Source organism: Henckelia pumila, unplaced genomic scaffold, assembly GCF_033568475.1.
Source record: "Henckelia pumila isolate YLH828 unplaced genomic scaffold, ASM3356847v2 CTG_298:::fragment_3, whole genome shotgun sequence".
Taxonomy (NCBI): domain Eukaryota; kingdom Viridiplantae; phylum Streptophyta; class Magnoliopsida; order Lamiales; family Gesneriaceae; genus Henckelia; species Henckelia pumila.
This window is the reverse complement of record NW_027331797.1, coordinates 145,889-169,787: the sequence shown is the minus strand read 5'-3', so window position 1 is coordinate 169,787 and position 23,899 is coordinate 145,889. Positions and strand designations below refer to the sequence as shown.

Here is a 23,899-nt window from a genome sequence, read left to right as displayed (position 1 = left end):
TAAATAGATAAATAATATGACGAAAATAAGACGAAATTAATTGGAATAAGTTATACATAGATTAATAATTCATCAAACCAAACAATACCTCAATTATAAGCATGCGTTCTCTATAAAGAATTTCATAGCCCCGTGTTTCGTCAGCTTGTAACAAAAGCAAAATGACCTCCAATTCCATTTCCAAATAGTGGACTGAAGTAAAGTTTGATTTAACCAAAAAAAATAATAAGCGAAAAGCATATAATTCATGAATTTGATAAAATAAATCGATATGTCCGAGACCGGTTTACACTCAAGAAAATGTAGCAACGGCAGCAAGCAATGCTCTGGGATAATATTGTGCCAATATCTTAAGTATTTGGAGGTAAATTTTATCGTACACCTCCAAATCGTCGCTCTTCTCCCTCGGATGGTAGGCGGAAAGGAAAATGTGCAAAATGGAGTTTTAGTATACGAGAGTCTGGTTTCTTGTCATCAAATTTGTAACCTGCGAGTCCAATTGCTTATATCATGATGAGCATGGGCATACATCATAAATTTAGAAAAGAAGACAAACATGAGATTGAAAGAATCTATTTCTTTCAAAAGATCGGAGATTAGACGATGAATCTGATATTTGAATTCATGAACTGCATCTGATATTAAATCGAGATGATGAATTAACTTCATTCACATTCGAGTGCTTTTTTTTTAAAAAAAAACTCAAAATGGGATGTGATTAGGCTCTAACCTTGAAGGGCTTCCAGAGCAGTGAGCGCGCACTTGGCATCAGTGAATTCAACAAAGCAGAGCACCATGGCCTTGTCTCCGCGCTGCCAGGACATTTTGTTGGCAACAAAGAATAGCCAAATAAACGATTGGGGAAAAAAATAGCATTCATGATGTCAATATAAATAAATATAGACTTGAGCCTCTGTTTTAACATCCAGCAACAAAGTTTATGCCTTTAGGGCGTGTCCTGATATATCCTGATACGATTAAACGAGTGGCAAACTTACACGTCTCGGCTCCTTGTGAACAACTCTAAGTTCCCTAAATCCAATAAATGGCCGAAAAAGATCTATAAGCGAGTCAAGGAACTTGAGACCGGGACCAGTTGAGTGCACATGGGAAAAATGCCAACATCTGATCAGGACATTAGCTGTATCGTAAAACAATAAAAGAAACATGAACGGTATGAAAATAGCAAGGATACGTCCTATTTCTCTTCTTGTAGAGTCAGTTGGAAGCCCTTCTACAAACAGAACATTTGACTGTCCACTGGGAACTGGAGGACCATCAGAACTCCTCACAGAATTGGGCCTTTCATAATTCACATTGTGAATGGCAGGAATAGAGCCCGAAGCAACATCTATACTGTGGCCTAGAAAATTTGGATCGTCAAAAGAATATGGATTGCCTCTAATGCTAGCTCCAGCAGTCAATCCACCGGCACCATGCTCAGAACGAATACTAGAAATATTCTCGATGCCAAAAGACCCAGGACGAGATGGTAAGATCTAAATCCGAAACCAAAAAACAAAAAAAAACACCAATCAGTCATCATACGTATTCGACATACAAGAAGGTGCTTAGAAGACAAAAAAACACACATCTTTTTGGAGAAAATCCAAGGAATCAATCTTGGGGTTATATTGATTATAAGCACTCTGTGTTGATTGTTCGGGCAGTAAGTAACCTGGAAAGCTTGGATTCTGGATGCTCCCTGTCATAGTAAAACTATAAAACTATGGTGAAACAATACATAAAAATAAAAAACAGAAAAAGAAAATAGAACAATATTCACGAGGTAGTGGCAGGCCACACAATTACACTTTGCACGATATACATTGTTCAAGTTTCAGCAAGATGAAACATAGCTGTTCATTAGCAATGGCTCGAGTTCAGGAAAAAAATACCGAGGGCGGAAAAACTTTCAAATTTGGCAGTTTTTGCAACCTCTAGAGATAACTGATCATGGATTTTACCACCTAATTTGATGAAATTCTACAAAAGGCTAGTAATCAGCTGTTAACAAGAAACACAGAGTTTTTTTGCAAAATTTCAGCACTAACAAAATTGCAATAGCAGGTGAAAATTGCGCAGCAGCAAAGCCAACTCACTTTGCCATGATCCTCCGACGTGCCTAAGGCACACGTGTTTTAATTCTACCATACATTAACATGTGCAAGCATCTATCATGGTTCTTTGCGTTACTTTGAAAATTATAAATAAATAGAGCATTTTCAAGAACAATAAATAAATAAATCACTCCAAATCGAGATGTTCCCTTCTCCTAAGTAACTTCTTTTCATCATCTGGAAAAGATGCTTTGCAGGTTATAGGAATTAGTAATTCGATACTATATAAAGCAGGATGCACAAAAATAGCTACTGTAATAGACAGTACTAAAACCTCTATCGGAAGACACGGGAGGAGGAACGGAGGCGCGGGCGGCGGCGGCGTATCTCCAGTAAGGATCCGCCATTCCAAAACACAATTGTGCTTCAGCAAATAAAATAAAATTGGGCTCTCTGGAAATTTTTGGGGCCTTTTTTATCAAAATTTTATTCAATTCTTTTTTTTTAAAACTATCAGGCATATGAATCAGATTTATTCGTCTATAAACGTATTATTTAGAACCTAGTCTTCAATAAATTAGGTATGAAAACATGGAGGGTAATAATAACCATATATAAATAGCTTTTGGAATAACAATTGTTTTGAGATATTCCCAAAATAATTGTTTGTGGAGAAATTAAAAAGGAAAATAAAATATTTTAATTATATAAAATGAAATAAAGTGTAGTACAAATACACATTGACCTAAAAACGACACCGTGCGGGGGCTTTTAATTTTATTTTTATTTTTATATTTTTGGTTTCTTGTTCCACTTGTGCACAGACAGCGCACATCACACTACAAATATATATACGGAGAGACTAGCGAAACAATTGTAGCGGAAATCTAGAGATCAAAATGGAGGAGGAAGAGCACAATAGCAGAGACGAAGAAGAGATTCTTGGTTCAAGCTTGACTATGGAAAAAGTCGCTGCTGCCAAACAGTTTATCGAGAATCACTATAAGAATCAGATGAAAAGCATACATGAACGAAAGGAAAGGTATCTGTACACTTTTTCGATGCGTTTTGGTGTTAGTGGCAGCTTTCAACTTCCAAAATGCAGTGAGTTTGGTGTTAAATAATTGCTTGACTAGCTAATTAAGTTCGCCAGTTACAAGATCTATTTGTTCTTTCTTTTTCATTGGGTGTCAGTCTCAGCAGAATTTAGTGGTCAAATGCATAAGTGGTAATTCTTTATGAGGCAATGCTATAATTAAAATGATTACCTTCCTGTGTACTTGAAATATATTAAGTTTGATAATTGTCATTAAGATGCTGGAATCTATTTCACTCAACGAGCTTGGTCACTCCTTTTAGGTGACGCTTGCGTGGACTAAGGTCTTTTTGGCCTTTCATGTTCAGTGAACGTAGAAATGTTGCTAAGTTTATAAATTATAATATATGTGTCTGCTCATCTGTCTATTTAAACCCTCGTTTATTTTTCTGTTTTTTGGTAAAATCTAATAATTGACTTAGTGATGATATCAGTTCTAGGAGGTCAGTTCAAGATACTCAGTTTGCTAGTTGAAAGTTTGTCGTTCCAGAGATTCTTTGCCTTATGTGCTTTATCGGGTGAAAGTAAGAGATTTCAGGAACCAATATGAGAACTTTTGAGGATTGGGTGAGCAACACGTGTGCCAAGGTTTTTGATGATATGTTACAACACAATGCCACAGGCTGCTAACTATGGGATGATGGTTCTTATTTCAACTCTTTGATATATGAGAAATCACAGTTTTTTCCTTGGTTTATTCTTTTTTCGATGTTTACTTTGTCTAGTGTATTGGGATTTGGGCTAGGGTTGATTTCTTAGAAACCTACTGGAAAGGTGCTTTATTAATCTATTAACTGATGAAAGTGGGATTTAAGGGTAAAGCTTTATCTTTTTGACTTCATGCTGATGAATTTGAATCGACACAGGTGCATATTTGGTTGGCCTATTAGCTAAATCTTGACCTTTTGTGTTCTTTACTTTTTTCTTCAGACGATGGGTATTAGAAAGAAAGTTAGCTTCTTCAGATGTCCCCAAAGAAGAACAAATAAACCAATTAAAGGATTTAGAACGAAAGGAGACTGAGTTTATGCGATTGAGGAGGAACAAAATATGTGTGGAAGATTTTGAGCTTCTAACTATCATTGGGCGTGGAGCATTTGGTGAGGTTCGTGATTTGCGCACCTTTTTTCTCTTCAACTGTAAGATTTAACGGTTTTCCAACAATATGGTTGGATATTCATGGAATATTTGTTTTGATATTTCATTGATCAATAAATTCTTCTGGCATATTTATTATGGAGATCTGTCTTTTTGTAAACATGATGACTTCTTCATGCTATTCGTCGCTCTGCTGGGCGGCTCAACGGCGTTAATTTGTTAAGTCTAATGGATACGTGGTCAACACTTTTCATCTTACTTTTGTTGTCGCTGATTAAATTCAAAACCCCAGGTACGCTTATGCCGAGAGAGAAAATCTGGCAATATTTATGCAATGAAGAAGCTGAAGAAATCTGAAATGCTTTTGAGAGGACAGGTGAGTAAATCGGTTAACAGATCAAACTTCTTCTACCATTATCTAATCATTGTTGCTTTTATCTTAGCTGGATCCTTGAAACTGTTTTTAAATCCGATTTGAGAAGTTGGCTTACAGCACAAAAGATGTGGCTTCACTTTGTATATTCTATTCTATTTATATTTCTTAGTCATTGTTTAGGTGCAAATGATATTATTATCGTACCGATATCCCACACAAGTGAAAATGATCCCATTGATCTCGATGTTTTGGCTCTCATTGTCGAAGATATGCCCAGTAGTTGTTTACTTTTATTTATTTGCTTTTATTATTGTGAACATATTTATGTGTCTTCTTTTGTCTTATTGACTTTTTGGACATGTTTTTTTGGTTCTTTACAGTCACAAAACTCATTGTTAATCTCTCAAGGATTCAATGCTTAAGCATGTTGTAGATGTTTAGACGTTATTTCACTTAGCTAGTTCATCAGCAGCTTGGCACTTCACACGAATACTCTGCTGCACAGGTGGAACACGTTAGAGCAGAGAGGAACCTTTTGGCAGAAGTGGCCTGCCACTGCATTGTCAAACTGTACTACTCTTTTCAAGATGCCGAGTATTTATATCTTATCATGGAATATCTCCCTGGTGGCGACATGATGACTTTACTTATGAGGGAAGACACACTTTCTGAAGACGTGGCTAAATTTTACATTGCTCAGAGTGTCCTAGCCATTGAGTCCATTCACAAGCATAACTATATTCACAGGTTGTTATGATCTAAAAATCTTACCTGTTAGTTCCTTCTATACCAAATTTTCTAGTTTGTTTAAGTCCTATAACATTGGAGCATGCGTCCTGCTGACTCTTTCCTTTTAATTTTTTTTAGGGATATTAAACCTGATAACCTTCTTCTAGATAAGAATGGTCACATGAAGCTCTCAGACTTTGGTCTTTGCAAGCCACTTGATTGTAGAACTTTATCTACTGTGAACGAAGATGAGGTCATGGATGATGAAAATATCAGGGAACCAATGGATATTGATGGCCGCTTTCCTGATGCTGCCAATGGTAGTAATTGGAGAAGCCCTCGTGAACTACTACATCACTGGCAGATGAATAGGAGAAAGTTGGTAAGAAATTATAAAATGAGTTCGGAGGTTTTATGAACTAATTGACCCAGAGACACTATTACTCCAAATAAGGCTCTTCTATGTTTATTATTGTTTATGTCTGGACAACTCGGATAATTTGATTTGTAAGGCTGTAGTTCCAATATTCATTATACTATCTATTTGTTTAGTCATATGATGGAATTAAAGCAAGCATTCCATATTCTGGCCAATGCATGTCAGTTATTTCTAAAACTGAAGCTGATGCTATTTTGGTTGCTTTGATGCTTCTTTCACCTGAGTGTTGGTTGATGTGCTTTCAATGGGTGGGTGCAATTTACTGTGGGGGCGTTTCTAAGTTCTCATAGAAAATTACTCATAGTACAAATTATGCTACACAGTTAAGTAGCGTTATACCCACTATTGAGTGAAACTCCCAGAGGTACCAACCTTAAACAGGCGAGTTTGTTATTGATCCTGCCTTGGAGCTCTTATTAGTTTATTCTAATATCTAGTCATGCAATACAAATCTCCATACTTTTCTCTAGGTTAGAAAAGGCACCACGAATCTGTCATTCACTTGTACCCAAGTCCCAACTGGTAATTTTTTAATGTGCTTTACTGTCCTCGTTAGTCTATCATAAATGTTTTGTTTTCATCTAGGCATTTTCAACTGTGGGTACACCAGACTATATTGCTCCTGAAGTGCTGTTGAAGAAGGGCTATGGAGTGGAGTGTGACTGGTAAATTCAAGTATCCCTTGTTTATGAGTTACACTTTTGTCGTTCTTGTGGTGACTCACCGCTGCATTTAAAAAAATCTATGTGCTTACAACTCCGATATGCTTGGATCATTGGTCAAAAACTGTTTACATTTATTTCCTGATCCCTGGATTTCAGATGATATGTTGTGGCATGAGTCTTTTTAGCCAATCTAAACATATCACAACATGCATTCGATTCTTTGATGAATGATGCTCAAGAATTCAAGAATTCAGATCTTTATCATTCTCAGCGCTTTGTCAGTTAGATTGGTTGATGCAGAAGAAAATGAAATTTGCTTGTAACTTGACATTCTAATCACCACATTTGGATGCAGGTGGTCACTAGGTGCAATTATGTATGAAATGCTTGTTGGTTACCCTCCTTTTTATTCCGATGACCCAATGACGACTTGCAGAAAGGTGCATATATTAATTATAATATATTCCATTATTTGGTTTCTTTCATGATTTACATATCTACCTCTCATACCAAACCTGATCTAGTAAATATCGCATGTGACTTTGAACGATGTCTTATGTACCACATGAAAACACTTGGCTTTCAGATTTCTTGGGTGTACTTTATCTGTAAATAGACAAAAATGTCATAGTTATATGGTGCATCAGCCTTGTCCTATCAAATTTTGTGTTGGAGTGAATTAGATTGCTTACTCAAGGACATATTTCATGTCCAGGTCTCCTGTACTGGTAACTTTGCGTTGGAGTTTTCAATGGCAGAGCCAGGATTAAAAATTTACCCGGGCTAAAATTTTAAATTCTGGAATCCTTTAGTTTTTTGAATCGAGTTGTAAAGATGCATGTTCTAGTATTGAACTGAGTCAACTTCCTCTGTACAAGTGTTGCTGTGGTATTTATACATCTTAACTACTTAATGGAAGAAAAAGGAAAACACGACTTTCACTTTTTATATCCAACAGACCTCCCTCAAGCTTGATATAGGTTACGTATACCAAGCTTGGACAACAAAAAAGAAAATTGCTCATGTCCTAAGGCCTTAGTGAAAAGATCAGCAACTTGGAGAGAACTAGGAATATGCATCGTCTTGAGCAAACCGGCTGTAATCTTTTCTCGCACCAAGTGACAGTCGATCTCAATGTGTTTTGTCCTCTCGTGATACATAGGATTGGCGGCAATATGAAGGGCAGCTTGATTATCACAGTGCAAAAGCGCTGGTTCGGACAGCTGGACACCCATATCAGCGAAAAGTCCTGTAATCCAAACAAGTTCACATGTAGTCGAAGCCATAGCTCGGTATTCAGCTTCAGCAGAGGAACGAGAGATGGTGTTCTGTTTCTTTGTGCGCCAGAATAGCAATGAATCACCAAGCTTGATGCAAAAACCCGTAAGGGAACGACGAGTCATGGGGCATGAGGCCCAATCAGAATCACAATACCCAAACAGTTGAAATGAATTCTGAGTAGGTAAAAAAATTCCAACACCAGGAAAGCCTTTAATGTACCGAGCCACTCTTAATGCAGCATCCATGTGAGACTCTTTAGGAGCATGCATAAACTGACTCAAATGTTGTACAACATAACAGAGATCTGGACGAGTGATGGTAAGATAGATAAGTCTGCCAATCAAGCGTCGAAATCTGTCCGGATCAGAGAGTAAAGGATCAGGTAACACATTCTGATTTTCCTGATGTATAAGAAAATCGAAATCATGGCTGGTCAATTTCTTGTGTTGCTCCATAGGTGTGTTTAATGGTTTAGAACCCGAAATACCAAGATCAACAACCAACTCAAGAGCATACTTCCGCTGATTTAGAAAAATCCCATCTGTAGATCGCGCAACTTCAATTCCCAGAAAATACTTCAATGGACCCATATCTCGAATTTGCAGTTTAGAATGCAAAAAAGACTTAAGCTTGATGATATCATTCATATTACTCCCGGTGATGATAATATCATCAACATACACAATCAAAAAGGTAATATGAGAACCAGACTTGCACACAAATAAAGAATGGTCATGCTGAGACTGAGTATACCCTCCTTCACGCATCACACTGGCAAATTTAATATTCTATTGACGAGACGCCTGTTTAAGACCATACAAGGATTTGCGTAATTTGCAAACCATATTTGGATCACTGACCTTGTATCCTTGTGGCAAGTTCATGTAAATATCCTCATCTAAGTCCCCTTGAAGGAAGGCATTGGCAACGTCAAGCTGATGTAAGGACCATCTATTCATAGCAGCAAGTGTAAGTAAACAACGGATGGTAACGATTTTGGCTGTTGGACATTTTTGCTTGTGCTAATGCCCCCAGAAATTCTTGGAACCCTGACGTCGGTTAAACCCGACAAGCTATACTCTAATCGATAGTGGAAAAAGTATCATGAAAATCCACTCCAAATTGTTGGGTATAACCTTTGGCAACCAATCGTGCCTTAAAACGATCCACTGTACCATCAGGCAGAAACTTAATTTTGTATACCCATCGACATCCAATAGGCCGGACGTTGGAAGGTAATGGCACTACATCCCATGTATGGTTAGCTTCCAGAGCTTCAAGTTCCATATGCATTACTTGTTGCCATCGAGGATCAGAAAGTGCTTCATGATAAAATCGTGGTTCCTTAATGGATGAGATTTTTGCTAAAAAACTTTGATAGGCTGCAGAAAAATTGGAATACTTAATGTGATTGGAAATGGGATAGGAACAAGAAGGATTGGATCGAGAAGACAAGGTAGGACAAGAAAAATCAGTAGTCCAAATAGGTGGCTTAGTTATCCTAGAGGATCTTCGTGGCTGAGAAGAGGATTGGATGGGTGTGGGATCAGGAAGAACTGGAACTGAAATCTCAGGATTGGAAGATGGGAAATCATGGACAGATGGTAATTCTGGATCAGGTAAGTCTGGGATAGTGGATGAACAAGGAAACATAGGAAAATCATGAGATGAAATGGCATAAGGAAATAAAGTCTCATGAAACACAACATCTCTAGAGATATAAAATTTGTGAGTTCGAATATCCATGACTTTATATCCCTTTTGAACATTTGAATAGCCCAGGAAGACACAAGCCTTAGCCCGAGCAGAAAACTTATGTTCAAGGACCAATGAGGTAATGTAACAGAGGCACCCAAAAACCCGGAGATGATCAAATGGAGGTGGCTTACAAAAGAGTGCTTCAAAAGGTGTTTTATTGTGAAGAAGTGGAGTGGGAGTGCGATTGATAATGTATACAGCTGTTAAGACACAGTCACCCCAAAATTTTAATGGAAGAGTAGACTGAAATCTCAAAGACCTAGCAATTTCTAAAATATGGCGATGTTTTCTTTCAACAACACCATTTTGTTGAGGTGTATATGGGCAAGAGCTTTGATGAATAATGTCAAGAGAAGAAAATAAGGCACTGCATTCATTCTTAAAGAAATCAGAGGCATTATCAGTTCGAATGACTTGAATATCAGATTTAAATTGTGTGCGAACCAAAGCAGAAAAATTCTTAAGGATTCGAAGGATGTCTAACTTTGAATGCATGAGATAAGCCCAAGTTGCACGAGAAAAATCATCAACAATGGTTAAGAAATAACGCTCTCCATTATAAGTGGGAACCCGAAATGGTCCCCATATATCCATATGTAATAAAGCAAAAGAATGTAGGGCTCGAGACAAACTAGATTTAGGAAACACTGATCTTGTTTGTTTTGATAAGGGACAAACAGTACAATGATGTAAAGATTCTTTATGAGCAATAAAAGGCAACATACACATGCGAGAAAGGGACATATGTCCTAAACGTTGATGCCAAAGATCATTGCTAATGGAATTACAGGAAATATTGACTATAGGTAGTAAAGAAGATGTTTTGCTAACTGTGAACCAAGATTGCTTGGAGAGAAAACGTTTAAGGTAATATAGACCATGAGACTCCTCACCAATCCCCATAATCTTCCCACTCGTGAGGTCCTGAAACAAACAAAAATGGGGGAAAAAAATGACTACACAGTTATGAGATTTGGAAAATTTTGAGATAGACAGGAGATTGAATTGAAAATGAGGAATGTAAAGAACATTATGGATAACTAGAGAAGGAGAAATCTGGACTGATCCTACACTAGTGATGTGAACACGATCACCATTCGGCAACCTAACTGAATTAGATGGTTTAAGCAATGATTTGGCACTATGAAGTAATGAAAGATCACCAGTCGTGCTCATTTGCCCCTGTATCAAGTATCCCAGGAGCACCTGCATGATCAGAAATACTACCTGCCATGTTAGCAATGGGAGCATCTGGAGATTTCAATGAATTATTGTCCAGTAACTTCAGGATTTCTGCATATTGAGCAGGAGTAAATATAGAAGATTCCACTTTAGAAGTGACATCAGAAATATCTTCGACAACATTCACATCGGCTGGATTCTTCCTTTCCTTATGAAAAACTCTGTATGGCTTCCTGGGAGTGTTTCTAGAATGCTGTGGTTTGTGAAGTTTATGGCCAGGAGGATAGCCAACAAGTTTATAGCAGTAAGCTTTAATGTGGCCAGGACCATTACAATAATCACAACGAAGTTCATCCTTCTTAGAATCAGTAGCCCTGTTTTGTGTAGAGTAAAATACGGAAGGAGGAGCTTCCACAGCAGCTAAGGACCGATGCGATTCTTCATGAGAAATTAGAGAAAATGCCTGACTAACAGTAGGCAATGGCGTCATCAGCAGAATTTGACTTCTCACGTGCATAAAACTGTCATTAAGACCCATCAAAAATTGCAGTAGCTTCAAATGTTGATCATGTTCAAGATACTTGCGGGCTGTAGCACATTCACATGAAGGCAATGTAACCAAGGACCCAAACTCATCCCAGAGTTGTTTAAGCCGACAATAATACGCTGAAATAGTGTTGTTTCCTTGAAGTCAATCTACCTATTTCCCGGTGAAGCGCAAGAGATCCATTGATCTTATCAAATTGTTCCTTTAAATCAAACCACACTATAGAAGCCTCAGTAGAGTACACGATACCACCAAATATTTCCTTAGAAACAGTGTTCAAGATCCAAGACAATACAAGCGCATTACATCGCTCCCACTGTGCAAGAGAAAGAGTTCCCGGAGCTGGTCGAAGATAAGTTCCATCAATGAATGGAATCTTATTTTTCGCGCGCAAGGCAATTAGCATAGCTCTACTCCATACACCATAATTATCAACACCAATCAGCTGCTCGTTGATGAGATTTATACCTGGAGTATCGGAAGGATGTATGAACAGAGGATCATTTGAATTTGAATACCCAGCCATGGCGATTTGCGATCGAAATGTGAAATCAAGCAACGAGTTCCAAAAAAAAATTGCAATCGGCTGCGGATCTTCAACAAATCAAGAGAAAAATGAAGATAGACCAAAGCGGATCACAGCTCCGGTAAAAAAAAACCCCAAAATTTTGTTTTGAATCTGGCTTTGATACCATGTAAAGATGCATCAGTGAATTAAGGGAGCAAAGAAACTGTTCTAGTATTGAACTGAGTCAACTTCCTCTGTACAAGTGTTGCTGTGGTATTTATACATCTTAACTACTTAATGGAAGAAAAAGGAAAACACATCTTTCACTTTTTATATCCAACACGAGTAACCCGAGCTAATATCAAATTAATCCAAAATTTTACAAAATTAATATATAAAAAAAATTTGGTTCACCTGAGCTTTACATGTGGCTCCGCCACTGGAGTTTTTTTGTTAGCTTGATTGGCACTTATCATGATAATTGACCGTATTACACTGCGGTGAAAATTAGAGATAGCTTACCTCATTGCAATAAGCCATTTGTTATGTGTTTACTTCAGCTCTTAGAAAAGATGAAAGTAGTCATCACTTATTCATGTGTAAACTGAAGATAATTATTGATTTGTATTGACTTATTGAGCATTTGTCAGAGTCAGATCTACAATCTTCTGTTGATAGCTGCTTGTGACCACTAGATACAAATAACATATTAAAATGCATGCAAGGCATTCCTTCAAAAATTGAGGGTTACTTCTGTATCTATTGTCTCTCATAACGTTTACTATTGGCTTCCAGATTGTTCATTGGAGAAATCACCTGAAGTTTCCGGAAGATACCAAATTAAGTCCTGAGGCAAAAGATCTCATTTGTAGCTTACTCTGTGATGTCGAACATAGGCTTGGAACTGCGGGAGTGGCCCAGATAAAGGTATATTTTGCACAAGATTATCTTTCGGTAAACTTTCTCTTTCTTACCAGCACCAATTAATTTGATGCAGGCGCACCCTTGGTTCACAGATATTGAATGGGATAAACTCTATGAAATGGAAGCAGCATTTAAGCCAGAGGTTAATGGAGAATTGGACACCCAGAATTTTATGAAGTTTGATGAAGTATACGCAAATTTTTATTTTTATTTCTATTATTTTCAAATGTTTAAGCTACTTAAGTGAGTCATGAAAAAATATGCAGATTTGCAACCGTGCTGTAGTTAATTTGCTAGTTTTTGTACCGTTGTTCCTTGCTATTGTGGCAGCTATGACTTTCTTATTTTGTGGCATTGGTGTACTAAATTATAATGTATAATCTATGTTTAACAACATTTTGAGAATGTGGATCCATGATCATAACTTAAGTATGTTTGCTTGGTAGCAACTTGCACCCATTCTCTGAGATCAAAGTTGCTGTTTTATATCCCTCCACTTTCCTCAGCACCTGTGATTTTTAGAGCCTGCAATTGAGTCTTTAAGGACATTTTTTCAGTTTCACGCCAAGACACTGAATCTTATGGCATGTCTTAAAAATTTATATATACCACTATAGTTCTTATTAAACTTAAAATTTTTTATCCTAGTGTCTTTGATTCTTAAATGCTAAATGACTTTGAATAGTTCCTTGTGTTTTGTTGTCTCTTTGACTATCCTTGTTAGTTAAATTGTTTCTTATTTGAACAGTTGGATACTCCAACACCAGCAAGATATGGCTCAGGACCCTCACGAAAGGTGTTTCCCTCTTCTTGCATTTTCTTTTATTTGTAGGATACTCAACTGTTGTATATTATGTGCTTCATATTGATTATGCAAACTGGATATGTGGCCTCCATTACCATAGTTTTGTTATTTTATGAGTAAACATGATTGTGATCTAAATGAACACCCCTCGTTTCCTTATTGTTATATCAAACAGATGCATCTTTCTCCAAAAGACTTGAGTTTTGTTGGTTATACGTTCAAGAACTTCGATGCTGTCAAGGAACTGCGTAATTTGTCAGGTCAGGGTTTTGTATTATACTACGTCAGCACTGGTAGTAAATATTAATATTTGATGGTGCATCTGGGCATACCGTTGTTGATGTCAAAGTACAGTACAATTTGCTGAATGTCTTGAGCTTTTGCCTCTGATATTTAAGCATGAAGGATTGTAAACTGCCTGAGCTGAATATTGAACTTCTAATTCTTACTTCAGTTGGATTCTAGAGGCTTCTTACTTCCCTATTTATCTAAAAAGTAGGTGCAGTACATTGTTATCATGCTGTTTCAATAAAATATAGAGACCATTATTGGTGTTCATGTTTCTCCCGAAAGAGAGAGATTGCTAATAGGGGATAAGAGTGCTTCATAACTTTTTCTGGTCGCATTTAAGCTGTGAAACACTGCAGAGCATGCAAGGAGTACATCACCAAGTCGGCCATCGATTGATACTATTTTTGGTGAGGCATTTCTTAGAGATTCAATTTGACAACTACAGTACTTCCTTAATTAAGAATCTAATTCAATGATACCTAAATCTTCTAGGTGATTTCAAGGAAAGCCAAGTGATCAAAGAAACAACAGAGGAATCTGATATACGAATGCTCACATCAATGGATGATGTGATGATGTCTCCATAACAATAAATTCCATGATCAAGAAATCAGGAAACTTCACAAACAATGGCGGCGTATGCCTGTATATTTGTAGGCTTCTCGCCCCAACTTCATGTTTCACAACGAAAGAATTAGACGACTGCCTCTTATCTTGCAGAACCACCATTCAAGTGTACATACGGTATCAAATGCATCAATTGTAGGACATGAACATGATTTTTGTGCAAATAGGTATTGAGAGTAGGGTGTGTGAGATTGGCTCTGGCTGCCCAGGTTGGCATTTGAAAATTGAAATTGCTCTCTCTTGTGGCAGAAGTTTCTGGTTCATACACTTAGAGGACTTCTAATTATTCATCCTGGACGATTGAACGGAGAAACGTAGTGGCTGTAATTTCCGTTGATATTAAGGCATCCTTAAAAGAAGGTGTCGGATGTGTTTGCGTGTTATTAATTAGTCGGATTTATTTTTCTTATCATCTCAGCAATCAATTTTTATGTTGGGAATATCAGTAAGATGTGCCTAAATAAGACAGCGAAAACTTTTGTTCAAATTAGTTAAAACATCCAACTAAATGAGTTGAATCTGCCTCGTCATTCGTTCCACTGTTTAGAATTCAAGGTCTCAGAAGTCTCCAAATCAGTTGGGGGCAAAAACAACCATTTGAAGTGAACAAAATGGGAGAGAAAACACAAATATTAGTGAAGTTGCTTTGACGAACTTGAGATTAAGTTGATACAGATATATTCCAGAGTGATCCCCCGTTTAAAACCATAGGAAATGGACTCCTTGAGATGTTACCCAGAATCTCAACTCAAATCACACCAATTGACACCAACCGGAACAAAAGCCTGCACACTCGATTAATTTGGTATCTGACATCTGATGTTGGGTTTATTCAAATGAATAACCCATGCCTCAAAGTTCAACCCCTGCTCAGTAAAAATCCACACAAGAAAATCAAATATCTCACTCCTTGTACCCAGATTTTCAGGTCACTCATTGAATTCTTTCTCCTACCCAGCTAAAAGTGCTTTCTTGGCCCCTGGTTTCTCTTCATTCTCTTTCGACTCAACACTCAACTTTTCAATAAGATTTGCTGCAGTGACTGCTTCTGCACTCTCTCCAACAGCTTCTGCCTGGGATTTTGTGATTTCTTCAATTTTGTCCTTGAAAGATTTGTAATCTGAAATAATCATGAAATGGCCAGTGTATGAAAAACCTTGCAAAACTCGTGCCCTGCACCAAGCTTGGACTTGCAAGTTCGAAAAATGCAATAAAGCATGTTATGGGTAAAGTAAAATTAACTCACTCTCCACAGATGCAAAACGAATACAGAAAGTTTCCTCCTTTAACTCTCCATCGGCAAATCAGCAGCATGCCATACACATGACTTGTCATTCCCTAGATGTTCTTGCACTGACAATGAAGGCAGCACTGTAATTACAAAGGTAAGGCAAAAATTTAGGCATATACACCAACTTCTTTAAACAAAAAAGACAGGAACAGTTGCATGAATTGTAAATTTGGTAATATCACTTTCGGCAACAACGACATGTATATGAGAAGTATATCTCCTGTCATATAAAGCATATAGCTATGCGGTTCAACTAGAAAAAGAAAAAGTAGGTATATGATTAGCTAACCAAGATGGTTGGCGCAGATCTTTAGAGTCTTGTTCTGCCTCATGACAAGCCTAACTTTACCAGTCTCCTGGTGCTTTAGAAGCTTCACAGTACCGACTCCCCTCTCCTTCCATTGGGTGCCCTCCTTGTCAAATCTATACAATTTTGCTTTCCTATCAATCAAAAAAGATTCCATGTGATTCTAATCATTCTGCTGCAGTCAATTAGTAATTCGATAAAATTTTCCAAAAAAATGAAATGAAGGAAATGCCACCATGTTTATAACCACAAGTGAGCGCGCAGCAAAGCTCCTAACAAGTAGAACTTCATCTAACTACAAATTTATCGATCACGGCTGGATGATCCAACAGAATCACTACCAGAGTAGTGCAACAGAAAATAAGCCTTGCCTTCATCTAATGAATCGGATAATTCAGCAACCAAGCCACCTCAAAAAAAAAATTCAGTTGAAATGGTAGTAGTAGATGACTGACAAGTTAAGAAGAACATGTTGATTCTCTTCACCAGTGGCGACGGAGACTTGTTGAAGTCGGACGATGGGGGCAACATGAGCTCCGGTATCTTCATCTTCGGCGGATGGCTTGGAATCTTGGTCGTCGTCTTCCTCCTCATCTGCTTTTCTCAGAGTCGTGGGTTCTGTGTTGTTGCTCGATCGCCGAGCAGATTAGGAGTGTAAACGAACCGAGCCGGTTCGTGAGCTTTATGAGTTCGCTCGATAAATATTTGATTCATATTCGAGCTTATCGAACTCGAGCCGAGCTTCGCTATTAGTTCGTGAGCCTTAATATTTAATTAATATAATATAATTATATAATAAATATATATATATTTCGAACTTTTTCGAACCATAATATCCGATCAATAGTTCACGAATAGGTTTGAATGTTTCGAGCCGAACTCGAACTTCATTTTGAGCCGAGCTCGAACCAAAATATTTAAAATTATTGAGCTTCGAATCGAGCTCGAACTCGAATATACTCTTATCGAGCCGAATTTGAGCCTTAAAATTTTACAACTAGAGATGAATTTTATTTTATTTGGTGCAATTGGGCTAGCTTTATTTTCAAGGAAATAAATAAATATTACAAATTCTGGGGAAACGTACAAAGTAAAGTAAAAATAAAATAACAATCCTCTTTGACAACTTATTGCATCTTGGAACCAATATATATATTGTATTGTATCTCCGCTAACATTTCTTGGAACCAATATATATATTGTATTGTATCTCCGTTAACATTATACATATTTCAATTTCAATCAATCAATCAATGAAAGCACAGAGGACCTGGATGGTTGTGGATGCCCTCGTAGGTTGTTAAAACAAAATTTGGGTCTTTGTTGTCTCTTTCCACCCTCTTTTTCACAGTGCAACCTTGAACGCAGCACTTGTAATAATTCCTATTGATTTGAGATATTAACAAATTAAAATCTTGTCCTTTGGAATAAAATATATATATGAATTCAAGTAAGCAAAAGTAGTGTAGTGCCTACCTTGGATTTGGGCTATTTTTCACCATTTTTTTGCCATACTTCCTCCACTTGAAGCCGTCGTCTAGTATCTCAATCGCAGACTTAGTTTTGAAATCAACCTTAAATGTCTCTCTGATGTCCGAATTCTTCATCTCCGTGCCACTTACGGTACTGCTACTGCTACTGCTGCCTCCTTCTACAAACAACACATAAATAAATAATATTAATTCACTACCTGACTTTGTATTACCATTACTTGATATATATGTTGCATCAATCTACTGGTGTGAGTGTAAGGGCCTTCATCATAGAAAGTGGATTTTGAGGAATTGATGGAAAAAAATGTCCCTCCTGATCAATCCATTCATTATCAAACTCATCTAACAACACATCGGAGAGTTCAAAGTTAGCCTGCATATCAGGCAACTTTGTGTTAATGTTATGATCATCATCCATAGGAATTAATGATTAATCGTGTGCTACGATCGAGTTAAGTTGGCTATATATATAATATAAATATAAATGAGTGTAGTGTTGAAGGAAGCTTCAAAGTTGGATATATATGTTATTACTAATTGTGGACTGTGTGCTTATTAGACCAATTTTTAATGATCGTGAGCATGGTTCCTCGAAGCTTTCTAATTAATTTTCTTTTCCATCAGGCCCAAGCCCTTGCACCACCACACAAAATCCAATTGTATCCCTTATTAATTAAATTTTAATATCAATCAAATTATAATGGGGAATCCATCAATAAATCCCCAAGGATAGTATTGAATTGTGATCCAGTCCCCTTGTCAGTGTTTAAAAGTAAGGGGTCCCCACTGGCAAATAAAAATAGTCTTAGCTCCCTAATATAACGAAAAGTCCTAAATGTCCTTATGTTTGAATACACGTAGCTCACTTTCTCTTTTATCGATGACTTGATTTTTTTCTCAGATTTCCTTTCTCCCTACACAGGGCATGTAAGCCGTGACTGAAGATGGGAATTCCAAAATTTTCGAAAGCTTGAATAATTGTAGCTTCCACTCTTGGGCCGAAATTCTGTGATCCACATTTTGAAAGTTTGAATTGTAAAACAGTAAGTGTGTTCGTTTGATTTTGTCTACGTTTTTTGGAGCAATTTTTTGAAAGTTTGAATCGTAAAACAGTAAGTGTGTTCGTAAATTTTTGCCCTAGAACTGTGGTGCAATTATTTTCTTATCGTGGCTATAGATTATAATCCAGGTTTAATTTTTTTATGAACTCATGTTCTTCAATTCGCTCCTAAATTGACGTTAATATATGATAAAAATTTTGAAGAAGAAAAATTCATTCGTTTTTTATGATATCTTATTAGTTAAAAAATTTCCCCTAAAAAAATTCTAATGTATATTAATTTGTTATTTATTTGGCTTCACAACGATGAAATTATAAGCTTGAGACACCTTATTCACATCAGTGTAATTTTTGTTGATTTATTTTTATTACAGCAATGAATTTAGGGGTTGGAAGTTCAAATACTGGTTTTATTGGTAGTTGTCACTACAATGGTGAACTCTATATGATTTCAATCAGCAATCCAACTAATCTGATGGAGCTTTTCTTCACTCTGTCGAGAAAATGTGTGGATATGAGGTCTGATCTAATTTCCCTGCAATACCAAGCTCCTCATGAGAAAATTTTTGTTACACTGAAAGAGGACGATGACGTGTTTACTATGCTTAATCTCCACACATGTTTGAAGCTAACAATCATTGATATGAGGGCGGTGAGGAGAAATGATCCATCTATGGGCAATAGACATCTTCAAAGGTAAATTGATCTTAAAAATATGGTACTTTTTATCTCAAGTAAATGTTCTACAAATTTATTTATAGTACTACATTTTATTTGAATTAGGAATAAATTTTTTGAATATGATAATACATTGTAATAAGTTAGTACAACATATTATATGAGTCTCCGAGAAGATATGGTTGTAATGTGATTGTTTTAAATTGAGAAGGATTGACATTATTGAAGAGAACACCGGTTCGACGAGTGAGCCACAGATGACAATGCTTACTCTTAGAAATTCTTTGGATTCGTGGAGTCATTGCATACGTGGTGAGGGTCAGACATTCAAAGATGCGGCAGAGTTTAGGATTTATCTTAAGAGTTTTGCTATCGCAAGTAGAAGATCTTTTTTGTACAAGAAAAATGATAGTGAGAAGGTGATTGTAGTTTGTAGTGATGGTAATTGTAACTGGAGGATATATGCATCAAAACATAAATCTGATAATATATTTGGCATCCGTAAATGCAATCTTAAACATAGCTGTGGCGAGGACCATCTGCGCAGTCGTGGGCATCCTAGGGCTGATTCATCTTGGGTTGCAAATGTGGTAAAGGATAAGTTACGAGCTGAACCGTTGTACCGTCCTTGTGAAATGATAAAGGACATTCATCGAGAATATGGTGTTGAATTAGAGTATCATAGAGCTTGGATGGGGAAAGAATTAGCTATGCATGATATACATGGCACTGATAAAAGGGGTGTATGGAAGATTACACTGGTATTGTAATGCTGTGAAAGATACTAATCCGGGGAGCTTTGCAGAATATGAGATAGATAAAGAAAGTCGAAAGTTCCAAAGGCTGTTTATTTGCTTGAATGCGTGTGTTGTTGGTTTTATTAATGGGTGCAGGCCATTAATTTTTGTGGATGGAACTCACATAAAAAACAAGCATCAAGGATGCATATTGGCAGCAGTTACAAAAGATGGCAACGATGACTTATTCACGCTGGCTTATGCTGTTGTTGACGCAGAGAATGATAGGAACTGGATGTGGTTTTGTCTTAAGTTGAGACAAGTACTCTTGTACAATAACGTGATGATTTTCAATGATTACACATTTTTCTCGGATCGGCATCCTGGGATAATTAAGGCAATTGAAAGTGTATTTCCCAATAGCCATCATGCCTACTGTCTCAGACATTTGGTTGATAATTTTGTAAAACAGGTATGCCTACTGTCTCAGACCTTTTTTAATCCAAAATATTTTTATTTTTTGTAATTTTTGTTTATATTTGATTTCAGGTTATGCGTAGATATCCTATGCACAACAAAAAACATTGGAGTTCCATTTTCAAAAAAGCTGCGTATGCCTATTCCAGACAGGATTACAGTGAGCACATTAATAGCATCATTGAATCAATGCCAAATGCAAGAGATTTCATTATTAACTCACAGCCACAATGTTGGGCCAATTCTTTATTTCCTGGTAATCGATGGGGAGTGATCAACAATAATATAGCAGAATGCTGGAATAGCTGAGTGAAGGCTGCAAGGTTTCTCCCTATTGTCCCTATGGTTGATCATATTCGCAAACAAATAATGAAAATGATGCATCAACGTCGTGAGGCATCATCGGAATTGAACAAAGAACTTACTCCAAAGAAGGAGAAAATATTAGTTTCTACCTGCATTAGTTCTAGAAGCTTGAGAGTTGATAGATCCAGCAATGCGAGTTTTGAGGTTGTTGAGGGTGACAAGACATATGCTGTTGATTTGAGACATCATACGTGCTCGTGCCGTGCTTGGCAAGTACTTAAACTTCCTTGCAAGCATGCTTCTGCAGCGATTGAGTCTAAATCATTATCCTTTTATGACTTTTGTGATAAGTGTTATACTACGAGAATGTATCGTGAGACATACAGAGCGACCATAAATCCGATACCCACGTTTGACATGTATGAATCTCAACTGGATGAAGATAATGTGATATATGCACCAGATTCTCGAAGTCAACCCGGACGTAGAAGGACAAAAAGATTTCCATCTCAAACTGAATTACGCACATTGAACTGTGGTCGGTGCCATAGACAAGGACACAACAGAAGGACATGCAAAGAATCAATTAACTAGTGTAATATCTTACCATAGAAAATACTTAGCAGTTGTGTCATTATTTCTTTGTAATTAGACTCATTAATTTATGGTTGCAATATTTTTTTTACTTAGTATGTACTGATTCTGTTGTGTTTTGCAGTAAAGAAACGACAGATGCCGAAAGACACACAAGAGTGGATTTGTCGACCAAGAGGCATAAACGTGGTCGCAGTGTCGATTGAAGTTGTGATGTTGAGTTGTTTGCTGTCGAACAACTTATTTCATTATGTGTTTTGTCCTTTGTATCGTACTGTTTGGTGTTGGATTTATGTTGGTGTTTTAGCAGGTTATTTATGTGTAAACTTTGTTAAGATGCTAGATCATTGTATTGTGATCTTGAACATATGTTGTTTGGATATTGTTGCTTAAGGATTTTGGGTCTGTTGTGGCCTTTTCAATTTAGACTTGGTGATTTTTGGTGGGATCTTTTACTATTATCATATGCTTATTTACTGTCATATTTGGAATCCAACTCGTATGCTTCCTTTGAGTTCAACTCATATCTCATTTGAAGCCAATTATAATACAAATCTAAGTACACATGTGCCGATAACACATACATACATACCCAGATTTCAACCAAACTTCAAAGATTCAAATTGATAACAAATACACATCAGATTTCATCAACGCGCAATTAATACAAGCAACAGCGTAATGAGAAGTACAATTGCGAAGATAAAACATCCACAGCCAAAACAGCAACAAGCAACTGATATGTCTGATAATAATTTATTTTGAGCATCAGATTGGTGAGGTCGATTTTCATGTTTCGGTTCATCACAGGGATGAGCAAAAAAAGCAGAGGATTGCTCATATATCATTGACTCGCGATTAATATCGGTTTGACTACCACCGTGGAATTGTGACTGTGTTTTGTGTGGATTTCCGTCATATTCATCGCCCCAGACAAAACGATTTGGGTGTTGCAGATCTGCGGGGCATATGTAGTATGTCGCTCCTGGTCTTGTTGACCGTAGACCTGCTTTTCGACGAGTCATCTTTCCTCCACCGCATTGGCATTCCGGTGGCTCCTTTACCTCCATTGCAGATCTGCAACAATACGAAAAAAGAAAAATAGGGTAGAAGAGAAAATATTCCAGATCTGAAAACAAAAACAGCTAAGTGATAAATAAAAACCACAGATCTATCCAATTTCATGGTATTCACTTACTTTTATGGCCTTGTGGTCACAAGGAAGAAGATGGGTAATATTGATAGTGATGAACGCTTTCCCTTATGTAAACGAAAATGAAGATGATGTTTCCCCTGTATTTAATACGGATAGCCATTTAAAGCGAGTGGGTCCTTCTCGCTTTTTATTATAATTTTAATTTAATGAAAATAAAAACGGGCATAGTACTCAATTACACACTATGAATACTCATTTTAGGCAAATTAACAACGACAATCTATTTCACGTCTTCAAATACGATTTGTGTCTTAAAAGTGTTCAAGTCTCTTGTGTGATATAGACTAGTTCCAAGCACACGTATTTGAGATTATGTGTGCAACAAACCTTTAAACTCCATATTTCTTTGTAACCTCATTGAATTCGAGAATTGTGATTGTAACATATGTTCTCTACTCATCGTTTGTCCCTTGTTTTATTTCTAATATGATATTTTACTTTTAATTTCATTATCTTTAACATCAAATAACATAAAATGAAGTAGTTGAACTAAAGTTCACCTTCTTTGTGTTAAATCTTCATTCACATTACGAAGACACTCAATTTTCAATTAAATAAGACATTATGGTTGATATGATGTTGGTACTCCATTACGTTTAAATCAGTATTGATTTACATATAATAAACTTCGATTACAAACATAAAATACTTGATTCATAGTAGGTTTGCCTTTGTCATGTTTAATCACAATGATCTTGAAAATAAATTAGTAAGTTACTATGAAAAAAACATATTTGAACATCATATTATGTTTGTGTATTGTCGACTCTATTGAGATTAGAAAGTTAAGGAAATTGAAGTTCTATTGTTAGATTTTATTCTTCACATGATATTTCTTGTACAACTTTAATGATCTTGACAATCAATTATCCTAAGAACACTTAATTCAAATTTATTATATTTTATGTGTTTAGGACTTGATTCGTATTCTAATATCTTTATTTTGTTTTTAATTGATCTCTCATGGTGGATGGTATATCGCCAAATCATATCATCAAATTTCATGTTATAGAACTCTATTATGTCCATATCATGATTGATTTATTATATTAAGTGTTGGATTTATACAAATCCATATTCTGTGGGCCTAACATAGTTTTCCACATAGTACTTGATTTCTTTCGAGTACTACTTCATATTGAAGATTTAATATTGGATTGCAAGATGAATATGCTTCATTAATGGATCAAAATACTGGCATATATTAACAGTTATCACTCACAGTTAATGGGTCTAACTTTATTTTTTCCACATAGTAATGGCTTCATTTGGAATAATACAATATATTGAATTGTTAATATTGGAATTCAATGTACATGATACAATAAGATTTAAAACTTGTGGATCAAAATGT

General features: G+C 36.5%; 3 protein-coding genes and 1 pseudogene across 4 annotated transcripts; 2 read left to right on the top strand and 2 right to left on the bottom strand.

The window, feature by feature from the left end:
• Positions 1 to 241: 241 nt before the first annotated feature.
• On the bottom strand, positions 242 to 2,578 carry LOC140871016 (RNA-binding protein 2-like). 2 transcript variants are annotated; one of them, XM_073273464.1, is made up of 6 exons: positions 2,395 to 2,578; positions 1,593 to 1,719; positions 1,196 to 1,499; positions 999 to 1,060; positions 731 to 812; positions 242 to 487 (listed from the first exon to the last, which is right to left on the bottom strand). In XM_073273464.1, exons 2-6 carry the CDS (start codon positions 1,710 to 1,712, stop codon positions 372 to 374), a joined length of 684 nt encoding a protein of 227 aa, XP_073129565.1. In that variant the 5' UTR covers positions 1,713 to 1,719; positions 2,395 to 2,578; the 3' UTR covers positions 242 to 371. The 2 variants fall into 2 exon arrangements, with proteins under 2 accessions (XP_073129565.1, XP_073129564.1); XM_073273463.1 differs by having other exon boundaries at positions 1,593 to 1,705; positions 2,395 to 2,577.
• A 324-nt stretch (positions 2,579 to 2,902) lies between these two features.
• Positions 2,903 to 14,786, top strand: LOC140870932 (uncharacterized). The gene is made up of 13 exons (XM_073273348.1): positions 2,903 to 3,102; positions 4,087 to 4,261; positions 4,547 to 4,630; positions 5,136 to 5,377; positions 5,498 to 5,741; positions 6,384 to 6,463; positions 6,819 to 6,903; positions 12,535 to 12,666; positions 12,737 to 12,850; positions 13,412 to 13,459; positions 13,644 to 13,728; positions 14,116 to 14,166; positions 14,252 to 14,786. Exons 1-13 carry the CDS (start codon positions 2,960 to 2,962, stop codon positions 14,344 to 14,346), a joined length of 1,578 nt encoding a protein of 525 aa, XP_073129449.1. The 5' UTR covers positions 2,903 to 2,959; the 3' UTR covers positions 14,347 to 14,786.
• A 154-nt stretch (positions 14,787 to 14,940) lies between these two features.
• Positions 14,941 to 17,591, bottom strand: LOC140870964 (ran-binding protein 1 homolog b-like; annotated as a pseudogene).
• Positions 17,592 to 18,913: 1,322 nt separating this feature from the next.
• On the top strand, positions 18,914 to 20,738 carry LOC140870963 (uncharacterized). The gene is made up of 4 exons (XM_073273390.1): positions 18,914 to 19,233; positions 19,427 to 19,981; positions 20,109 to 20,424; positions 20,502 to 20,738. The coding sequence occupies exons 1-4, from the start codon at positions 18,914 to 18,916 to the stop codon at positions 20,736 to 20,738; spliced, it is 1,428 nt and encodes a 475-aa protein (XP_073129491.1).
• Positions 20,739 to 23,899: the final 3,161 nt, after the last annotated feature.

Coding starts and splice junctions, on each gene's coding strand:
- LOC140871016 (XM_073273463.1), bottom strand. CDS start 2,467: ATGGCGGATCCTTACTGGAGATACGCCGCCGCCGCCCGCGCCTCCGTT. Junction 1,706..2,394: donor TCCCGTGTCTTCCGATAGAG/GTTTTAGTACTG, acceptor TTACTATGACAG/GGAGCATCCAGAATCCAAGC. Junction 1,061..1,195: donor TACAAGAAGAGAAATAGGAC/GTATCCTTGCTA, acceptor ACTCGCTTATAG/ATCTTTTTCGGCCATTTATT.
- LOC140870932 (XM_073273348.1), top strand. CDS start 2,960: ATGGAGGAGGAAGAGCACAATAGCAGAGACGAAGAAGAGATTCTTGGT. Junction 12,667..12,736: donor CGGGAGTGGCCCAGATAAAG/GTATATTTTGCA, acceptor AATTTGATGCAG/GCGCACCCTTGGTTCACAGA. Junction 12,851..13,411: donor ATTTTATGAAGTTTGATGAA/GTATACGCAAAT, acceptor TTATTTGAACAG/TTGGATACTCCAACACCAGC.
- LOC140870963 (XM_073273390.1), top strand. CDS start 18,914: ATGAATTTAGGGGTTGGAAGTTCAAATACTGGTTTTATTGGTAGTTGT. Junction 19,234..19,426: donor GGCAATAGACATCTTCAAAG/GTAAATTGATCT, acceptor TAAATTGAGAAG/GATTGACATTATTGAAGAGA. Junction 20,425..20,501: donor TTGATAATTTTGTAAAACAG/GTATGCCTACTG, acceptor ATTTGATTTCAG/GTTATGCGTAGATATCCTAT.